Below are 10,254 nucleotides of genomic sequence, written 5' to 3'. Positions count from 1 at the left end.
GCAGCAGTGGATCCGTTTAAATAGAGATGTGAAGATGCACCGTCGTTTAAGAACGAACGCGTAACAACAAAGAGTGGTTGGTGACTAAGTGGAGGTTGTTACGACTCGTGGAGACAATTCACGAAGAGGAGATGACGCCGACTGCACTGGACTGCGCCAACGTGACTTTACCGAAAGAACCAAGAATATGAATCCCTGCAGTCACGAAAGCTTTAAATCCAAATTTAAACCCTTTGATGTCCAAGGAATTTCGATTTGTAACAACAACAGTAATGCAGAGCAGTGATAACAACGTAATTTAGGAAGGAACACATCTCATGTCTATTCTAAGTACCAACAATCAGAATAATGTATTTTGCGGATTGCATGGGACGCACTAAGGTAACAGGTGTCGTCTGTCTAACTTTACAACATATAGGTGACACCTGGCGGCGGCGAGGTGCACCAACACAGTTGTGTGAAGAAGATGAGCCAAGACGTGGTTCGTTTGGATTGAGTGCGTGTGATTGTTTTTGTATGATGAGGTGCGTGTGTAATGAGACGTGGACAATCGCGTGTTTGTGTGTCTGTGTGTGTATAGCAGGTGTGATGGAAGCCCATTGTCTCATGGTTTCTGGAAACTGGTGTATTTTGGTGTGGAGCATATGTGAATTTGCCCTGTAATAAACAATCACCCATACATATTCTTAGGTTTTTTCGGTAATGTCACGTAGGTAAAACATCAAAATTAATAAAAATAAAATAAAACAAAAATCACGACGTTTCGGAGGCAACACAAGTCTCCGTCATCAGGTGGGACCGTCACAGCCGGATTAGCTGCATCAAGTGAGGCAGCTAATCCGGCTGTGACGAGGGGGGGCGGGCTCATCAGAATGTGGTAGCCAATGAATGGAACGTATCGGGAGGAAGGGGGGCGGGGCTCAAAGACGGCACGGAGTGCCAACGTACAACGCATCGGGAGGGGGAGGGGGGGGCGGGGCCAAAAGAGGTGGGCATGCGTCCACTCCGTCGTGCATGTTTTGGCCCCGCCCCCCCTCCCCCTCCCGATGCGTTGTACAGCAGCAACCGCGTCCACGCCGTCGTCCACGCCGTCGTGCATTATTTTGGCCCCGCCCCCCTCCCCCTCCCGATGCGTTGTACAGCAGCAACCGCGTCCACGCCGTCGTGCATTCTTTTGGCCCCGCCCCCCCCTCCCCCTCCCGATGCGTTGTACGTTGGCACTCCGTGCCGTCTTTGAGCCCCGCCCCCCTCCCTCCCGATACGTTCCATTCATTGGCTACCACATTCTGATGAGCCCCCCCCCCTCTCCTCCCCCTCAACTTGCTTTTTAAGGGATTACATCTTGAATCATTGCCTCACTTGATGCAGCTAATCCGGCTGTGACGGTCCCACCTGATGACGGAGACTTGTGTTGCCTCCGAAACGTCGTGATTTTTGTTTTATTTTATTTTTATTAATTTTGATGTTTTATCTACGTGACTTTACCGAAAAAACCTAAGAATATGAATCCTTGCAGTCATGAAAGCTTCAAATCTAGAATCACCCATACGGTCAATCTGTTTTGCTTTTTTGTTGCCGCAGATCTTGGGGTTCATGCGCTATCGTCGTTCCTGGAAAGATCAACGTCTGGTTGGATAAAGACGGGTGCACAGACGGCAGCGGTACAGACAGATCGGAGCCTGATGGGACGTTGCTGCCTTCTGGTGGTTGTGGTGAGTTTTGTGTGTATGTCAGGTTGGTTGACTCAGAGAGGCAGAATTTCATCCGAGAGGGGTGAACAAACCACCTATTTTGTCCCACCTGTATCTGCACTAATATAATTATTGTTTGTATGCGTGTATGTCTTGCACCATCCCTGGCCAAAAGTAGTGGCATTCTATGGTTTCCACTGTTTTGATAACCCATAGGTCTGTCTGTGTGGACCATGTTAATGAGTGTCTCCCGCAGTGATGTTGGCACAACCAATCGACGGCACTTGTTCGTTGTGTCCCATTTTATCAAGAGGTCATTATAGAGCTCAAATTCTGTGCTGTGGGGTTTTCCATCCTCTTCTGTTGTCGATGCAATTTTCTCCTGTATGGTCGTCAGTGGGCGATCTTTGACTTAACCTGTTTACATGTTGTTGCCGTCAATTTCAGTACATAGTCCCTTAACGTGTCTCCTTGCATATTGCCCGGGTCCTCCTGCATGGGGTAAGTAACAATTTCAGTCAGTTGCGGGAAGCCCTCCACCAGCGGTTTTGAGCCGGTGGAGCACTATGTCGCTGAGACCTGCCTGGAGAGCCGGATCCGCAACCATGGTGAGGACATCCGCACTTTTGCAGAGGACCTCCTGGACTTGGCGAAGCTGGCGCACCCAGACTACGACGTGAGGTCAGTATGGGGCATCGTGCGGGCTCGATTTCTGTGCTACCTCTGGGCCACTGAGTGGTGGCAGGACGAGGTGGGCATGCCCATACACTTGGCATGACTGCACTGATGGACCGAGTGCATTAGTGCGAGAATATCTTCCTAGCCCACGTGCAGACATCGCGCAAACTTTGGACGGGCTGTTGCGACCCTTCAGGTAGAGGATGACTCGGAGGAGGACAAACCCCGGCTTGGCAGAACTCGGCTCGGGTAGCGGCCGCAACTGAGACCACGCCCGCCTAGGTGTGTTGTATTCAGGAGGGGGCGACTAACATCCAGCAGGAGCAGGAAACTCTACACCAGGATGTAGGGACCTTTGGATGGGATGTAGGGGTGCTCAGACGGGATGTGGGGGCATTCAGCATGATGCACGGCTTCTCCAACGCCGTGTCAGTGAGATAGAGGTACGTCGGGACCAAGAGTGGGCGCTGGTGGGCCGCCAGGGCCCCTGGTACACTGGGCGCTGAGTGCCTTAGGGTGATCTGGTATGTTTTCAGGGAAACCAGCCGGGCCATTTCAAGAGGGAATGCCCAAACAGGGGTGCCGTGAAGGCGGCGGCATTAAACTCATGCACCCCCCAGTGAGTGGACCAACTGGGGGCGAGCAGCGAATGGTCCGGACACAGATGATTAGGCGGGGGTCCCAACCAGTATAAGTGATGAGAGAACGAACGGGATGTGGCCGCATAGTAACAACAGCGGCTCAGGAGGCGGCACACCAGCGCGCAGCCATAGGTGCTTTTGGGGCCGTGTCAGCAGTGCAGGGGGAGCTGGCGAGGTGCGAGACACTGTTCTGTCGGGGCTGATGCTCCACCCCTCCTCTCCCCCTTCCTCCTCCTCTCCTTCCCGCCGGGCTGCTGCTGATCGGGTGATCGGCCTCCCCGCACCCGCGTCCGATTATAATCTATTATAATCGATGATCAACTAGCGGCTTAAGGAGGAAGGGGGTGCCTGATTTAAAAAAAACGCCGGAAAATCACTAATCATCATTATTATTTAAAATATTAAATTTTGAAAATTCTTGCGTAACATGTTTTTAGGCATTGTGTATATGTTTTTTTGCGTTTACATGTTTTTTTACCTTATGACATTGGCAAAAATAAACATACAAATAGACAATTTTTTAAAAATAAAAAGTTACTGTTTTTGTTGTAGCATAATAACCACTCCAATCTCGAAGACTGCATGGGGTGATGTATATAGTGCAGTCATTTAGTGTTTTTTTTACGGATATAATCGCGTGCCGGATAATTGATGATCAAATGTATTTATTTAAAATCCTTTCAAAGGGTCTAAGACACGCCCATTATGAGCGCGGGCTGGGAGGCGGGAGAGAGTTGCGAAACAATGGGACGTAGCGCAGTTTACCGTGAGGCATCGACATGAAGACACCAACAGCAGCAGGTGCGTGTCTGTGTGTGTGTAGCCTACACCCGGGCAGCGGTAGCACGGCTGCATTATCTTATCCAGGATTGTATGTAGCGATTTTGTCAAATCACTTTACATTAGTATTGGCTTATGGAAAAGGGGGATGGGAAGGGATGACAAGGATTGGTGATAAAAGGGAGGGAAGTAGGAGAGGGTACGATATTGAAAATAGACCAATCTCAAGGGGGGAACAACACATGGTTCGTGAAGCTGCTTGTTTTATGCGGAGTGGGAGTTTATTCCAAAGGAGGGTAGCCAGTAGGGAAAATGAGCGGAAACCTGTCTGAGCACAGGGAGGTGGGGGGGCATAGTGAGGGACAATGGAGATTGTGAACGACGCAGGAGCCGAGTTCGATTCCTGCTCGCACCCACCAACACTGGTGACAATTATCTGAACCGGTTCCTGGGTCTCATCTAGGTCGACTCAAAACTAGTACCTGATGTGGTGTGTAAACATCGCCACTATGGAGACAAAGGGGCCCGGGCACGGTGCTGGCCATCCACCCTTCGTGTGCCGTGTCTCTTTGTCGATGAGTCTCTGTGTCTCGATGAGTTTTTTTTTTATCTATATCTCCCTATGTCTATGAGTCTCAGTGTATCTGTGTCGTTATGAGTATCTGTCTCCCCGTGTCTACCTGTCTCCCTATGTCTTTGAGTCTCTATGTATCTGTGTCTCCCTGTATCCATGAGACTCCGTGTCTCTTTGTGTCTATAAGTCTCTAAGTAATCTGTGTCTATATGATTTTACTGTGCGGTCCATAGCTTGGGTTGCATGGCCCTAATCGCACAGCACTGGCTGTCTTTAATTTCCCATCCTAGCAGGCGATGCAGTGCAGCATCGGCCAGCTGCTGTTGATGGCCTTATGCAGGAATGTCAGAGCCAGGAGGTCGTGCCCGTGACTCCACTTTTCCACTGATAGAGGCAGATAGCATTATAGAGATGCACTAAAGACAATCCAGTCGTGCAATTGAGCCTTACGGCGTACCCCGGGGTAAAATTAGAATTTATTTTTATTATTATTTATATTATTTTTATTATTTATTTTTACCGACTTGACTTTACCGTAAAAACCTAAGAGTGTGAATCCTTGCAGTCACGAAAGCTTCAAATCTAGAAGCATAGCAGTGTTCATTGGAGCGCTGTCTTTCAGACAGCTGTCTTCACCTGAGAATGGCTGCTTGTGTTATGACCGAAACGTCGTGATACATTTATTTTATTATGTTTATTTTTATTATTTTATTATTTCCCTTCTACGTGACTTTACCGAAAGAACCAAGAAGAATCCCTGCAGTTACGAAAGCTTTAAATCGAAATTTGACCTCAACAACTCGGCTCAATTCAACACTCATGTCTGTGTGCTGTAATCTGTCAGTGTATTTACTTCAATAGGCCTTTGTTGATTGGCAGCTTTTGCAGCCGCGTCTCTACATAGGGGTTTTGTTACTCTTGTAACTGTATTGTCTATACTGTAATTAGATCCTTGTGGACAATGCCATCCATTGTATGGGACGGAGGGACCGAGGCGGTGGCACAGTATGAACCCAGCGAACCGAGTCTGATTCCCGCTCACAGCCACCAACATCAGTGACGATTATCCGCACGGTCTTGGGCCTCCTGCCCTAGGTCGACTCAGCCTAAAATGAGTACCTTGGTTTCAGTGCGCAAACATCGTCATTAGGGATACAAATGTGGTCGGGCGTGGTGCTGAATGTTGCAGATATTGTGAATTTAAAAAAATGTAAAAATAAAATAAAATACTAAAATAATTAACAAATGTGAAAATGAGATAATATACTAGCTTTACTACCCAGCTTCGCCCGGGACTTGGATTTACCATGCCTGGCCGTCTTTTTCTCCCCAGTGGCGATGTTCACACACCACACCAGTTACTCGTTTGAGGCTGAGTCGACCTGGGGGAGGCCCTCGACCAGTTCTAATAATCGTCACCGGTGGTGGCCGTGAGCGGGAATCGAACTCGGGTCGTCGGGTTCGTAGCGCAGCGCGCTAACCACTACACTACCGCTCCCCCCACACACAAACGCGCAAGTCCATAGGCACACACATACGCGCGCGTCCATAGGCACACACATACGCGCTTGCTGCAGACACTCAACTTTAGGGTTGTTACGGCAGTTAACGACTCAAATAATAAACCAATGCTACGATAAGAAAGCCTTAGACCTGCAACACATTTGCATTTCACTTTAGCCGCGATCAGCAGGTACACTCCGCTGTTACGCTTTCGCACACGGGTATATGCAAACATGTATTTTCATAATTTTTGCATGGTGTACAGTCTGGAAAGTACTCACATGGCAAATTTTCAAGTTTGTTGCATGTCGGGAAGTACGCTAATCATTTTGAACAGACACGCATATTCACAAATTTCCCTTTTAGAAAAAAGATAGAGATGTAGTGTTTTTATTTCACACGGGCAACTTCTTTTTCTCCTGTGTCACTTTATTCGAACAGAACTCCTCGCGTTCAACGCCACGTATCTCCGTAGCAACTCTTCCGCTTGCGCTGCTCGCCTGCTACGCTCCGCTCACTCTCACTTTGCTAGCTAGCCTCTCCACTGATAGCCTATTACTATACACTCTGCTAGCTTCCCTACTGCTAGCCACATCACACTCACACTTAGGATTCCGCTAGCCTCTCTACTGTTAGCCTTCACACACTCACACTTAGGATTCCGTTAGCCTCTCTACTGCTAGCATGTCTACCCTCACTCCTCCAACCTCACCCTTGCCTCCAGCCGGGGATCAGCCAACACCGCTGGAGAGGACGAGGTGTGGAGAGCGAGGTCCCGGACTTCTCTTGAATTCTCTCGTCTTCACTCCAACCAACTCAACTGCGTTTAAACTTGATTTGAAGCTTTCGTGACTGCAGGAATTACTCTTTGGTTCTTTCGGTGAAGTCGCGTAGAAAGAAAATAAATTAAATAATAGAGTACGACGTTTCGATTTCAACACAAGCAACCGTCATCAGGTAGCACTAAATTTGAGAGAGAGACAAAACACAGACACGGAGAGAGACACAACATAAACACACACAGACCCAAAGAGTCAAGTGCGTTTCTCCGCACATCAGCTTATATCCTCTAACAGTCTAACTCATTAAGAGACCTCAGGTGGCCCTCGTTGAGCTGTCGCTCACGAGGTGTCTCCGCCACGCTTATTGCCTCCATCAGCCGCCTGCGAGGCGCCTACCCCGTATCTGCATTTGCAGCCAGCCAATCACCGCTATGCATCTTAATTGGTTGTCTATCTTGTTGCTCTCCTTGTCTGCACCTGTTCGCCCTAACGTGACATCACTATCCCCAGCTCACACACGCGTGCGCACTGTTTGCAAACCCCTGCGCGCGTTAAACCCACTACATATACAACATAGCCACCCACCCCCTCGTGTGCTGTGCTGGCCTTCAAAGGTGGTGCTGCTGCATACTAACACCACTTTCCCCAACAATCTGTTAAGACTACACGGGGGATCTTTGTCTTTGATGCTCACTGCACGTCCGGGCAAGAGGCCAGGAGCACGCTCGCTGATTATTTACCGGAAAGAGCTATGGAGGGATGGGTGGATGGATATCTCTTTAACTGCATTAAAACTGAGCAGCCGGAACATTGAATAAATGCACATGATGTCGTGCCTTTTTCAGCATCGCGTTCATTTCAAATAATAAATTAATATTGTACGTGTCTGTGTGTAATATGCTGTGCCTATTTAGTTTACACGGAGTAGGCTTTCGCGACAAATATCCATAAGAGTTTTTTTTGGGTTAGATCGCTTAAGTATAAATGTGTCGTTAAAGCGACCACCTGTCACAGTCAATGAGTAAGGTTTGTCACGTAAACAAAACATGCCAATTGGTGACTAGTTCAGCACTCACCCGTTGTGGTGGAGATTAGACTGTATATTTGCGATCGTATATTCGCAGACCGTTTAAGCAATTCAATTGGTACTTTCCCCAACAGCCTGTTCAAGACTACATGGGAAGGATATTTGTCGGTGTAATCAATATCGGTGGGAACAGCTTGCAGGTGACAAAGGGGGAGTTTTTGTCTTGTTTTGCGCAGTCAAACGTCATTGGGTGGTGGTGCCATGCAGCCCACTGAGCTATGTAGCTCCTTTTCATAAGTGACCTTGAGCACACGAAATGATAGCTCAATGAAGTGGCTATCGTGTGGAAATTACGAGCGCATAGAACCCCATAGAACCCCATAGAGACCCATAGAGACCCATAAAGACGCATAGAGACTCATAGAAATCCAAACATGAAGATGCGCACATTAACAGCGTACCCTCCGTTCTCTGTATTTAAATGGCAGCGATTGACGTTGTTTCGATGTTCGTCCTCGCACCTTTCAGGAACACATCCCCCACGTTAACCGGGTTATTGCTGTTCATATTGCAGCACCATCGTTTTGGACAGCCTTGTTTCCTACCTTAGTATCGTAAAGCTTCCTTATAAAAAATATTCTGAAAAGGGAGATTAGTGCTGGACACAACGACATTTGCAAATGTGATTTATAAACTTTGATCCTTACCCCTTGTATCGATAATTCAGTCTTAAAGTGCCACTATTGAGGGACTGTGTTGTTGTCTTTGTGTGGTCTGGGACTGTTGCTGTTGTTGTTTTGCTGACTTGCTCAATATTCCATTTGGTGTTAAAACAGCGGCAGGAATTGATGTACTTATGCAATTTGTACTCATATATTTTTATTATATTTAGTGACTTGCTTACCTTCCCTATACTTTGCACTCATATCGGCGTTTTTGTATTGTATTCATCGTTGTAACTTTCTGACCTACTGGACACCTGTGTGAAAAATAGCTTTATAGCTCATCGGATTCCACCTGCTGGAGTCGAAATAAATATTCTGAGTCTGTAAACCGGTATGTAATCAATCAATGCCATTTTATTGTGTTACAGAAGCTTCTGTCAGGAGATGCCAAACTCTGATCTACCTCTACTTTCTCGTGTGTAAGTGCTTGCGTCACACCAAATGCAATGTTGGTCCCTTTCGCCGGACGTTGACCCAACGTTGCATTGTTTACTGGGCCCGAGCTGTCAGCTAGATTACATTTTCTTAGTTCAATTTCTTTTTCCGTCTCATCTCAATCTTACCAAACAGATCTGTTCGAGAATGTGTGAATTATTCATAAGCAGCAGTAATTAATTTGCCTATACATCTGTTCATCACGTCAACACTTTTTTTGAAATATAAAAGCTACTTTTATTTCACCAGGTTAGGCTCACTGAGATATATATATAAAATTATCTTTCAAAAGCGGCCTGGCTATCACAAATAATAGCTGAATGAAGTGGCTTATCGTTACATGGAAATGTATCGCAGCCAAATGCATGTTGACCACATCACCACGCCTTGTATCAAAGCATTCTAGTTTCCAGTCTAGACGGAGGCCACCCAGGCAGAATGAAAATCCAAATCTTTATTCATCCTGGAAGAATCGGATGAGCTATGAAGGTCTTTTTCATAGATGTCCAGTAGGGGCATAGGGTCAGAAAGTTACAACAAACAATACACAAACATTGAGTGCATAGTATAGGAAAGCTAAGAAGATCATTAAATACAACTAAATAATATATACGAGTACAAATTGCATGAGTACATCGATTCCTCTTGCTTGGCACCTCCCTCTGATATTTGATAAGAGTGGGCTCGGTAATATATCTATGTGTGTGTTGATCTGCTTTCGCACTGTACGTAGCCAACCGTGCGAATCGGATGTGCCTCTTATCTGCCCTACACTTGCACTAAATAAAATCAAACTTAACAACGTGATTTATACCTTGCTATGTCTCCGTGGCTGATATGTAAATAACATGATCATTATTTTTTTACCCTTTATCTGGCAACAAAACTGACACCTTTTTTACGAGGAGTCATGTTTGCATAGACCACAATACCTGCAGTCATAATTCAAACAAAAAACACAACTCTGATAATGTATGCACTGTCCTTGAAGTTGATTGGTCCACACCCGAGACAGCTTTCCTTAGAGCCTAGTCTCACATGGGTTGGACCAGATGACGCCAAAAGGCGCACAACTCAAAGACAATGCACCATCAGAGTATGAGAGCTCGGGGTAAGCATTTACACCATTGGTACCTCATTTGCCAGTAAAAAAATGTGATAATTGTTTTTTTACCCTTTATCTGGCAACAAAACTTACACCTTTTTTACGAGGAGTCATGTTTGCAAAGACCACAATACCTGCAGTCATAATGCAAACAAAAAACATAACTCTGATAATGTATGGACTGTCCTTGAAGTTGATTGGTCCACACCCGAGACAGCTTTCCTTAGAGCCTAGTCTCACATGGGTTGGACCAAATGATGCCAAAAGGCGCACAACTCAAAGACAATGCACCATCTCTTATACTCTGATGGTG

The 10,254-nt window shown here is 46.6% G+C and overlaps 1 protein-coding gene across 5 annotated transcripts in view; it reads left to right on the top strand.

Annotated features, from left to right (window-relative positions):
• The first annotated feature begins 3,596 nt into the window (after window positions 1-3,596).
• LOC133359978 (butyrophilin-like protein 2) overlaps window positions 3,597-10,254 on the top strand; it is a 155,288-nt gene continuing 148,630 nt past the window's right edge. For all 5 annotated transcript variants that reach the window (XR_009757201.1, XM_061578547.1, XM_061578548.1 and 2 more), the window contains exons 1-2: window positions 3,597-3,811; window positions 8,770-8,820. Coding sequence is in view for 4 of the 5 variants with exons in the window: in XM_061578547.1 (XP_061434531.1) it covers window positions 3,790-3,811; window positions 8,770-8,820 (73 nt within the window). In the remaining variant the exon portion in view is untranslated. The remainder of the gene's footprint in view (window positions 3,812-8,769; window positions 8,821-10,254) is intronic.

This window comes from Lethenteron reissneri, chromosome 66, assembly GCF_015708825.2.
Source record: "Lethenteron reissneri isolate LAM-NWPU_2019-01 chromosome 66, ASM1570882v1, whole genome shotgun sequence".
Lineage (NCBI taxonomy): Eukaryota > Metazoa > Chordata > Hyperoartia > Petromyzontiformes > Petromyzontidae > Lethenteron > Lethenteron reissneri.
The sequence above is the reverse complement of the archived record's forward strand: the minus strand, read 5'-3'. Positions and strand labels throughout refer to the sequence as shown.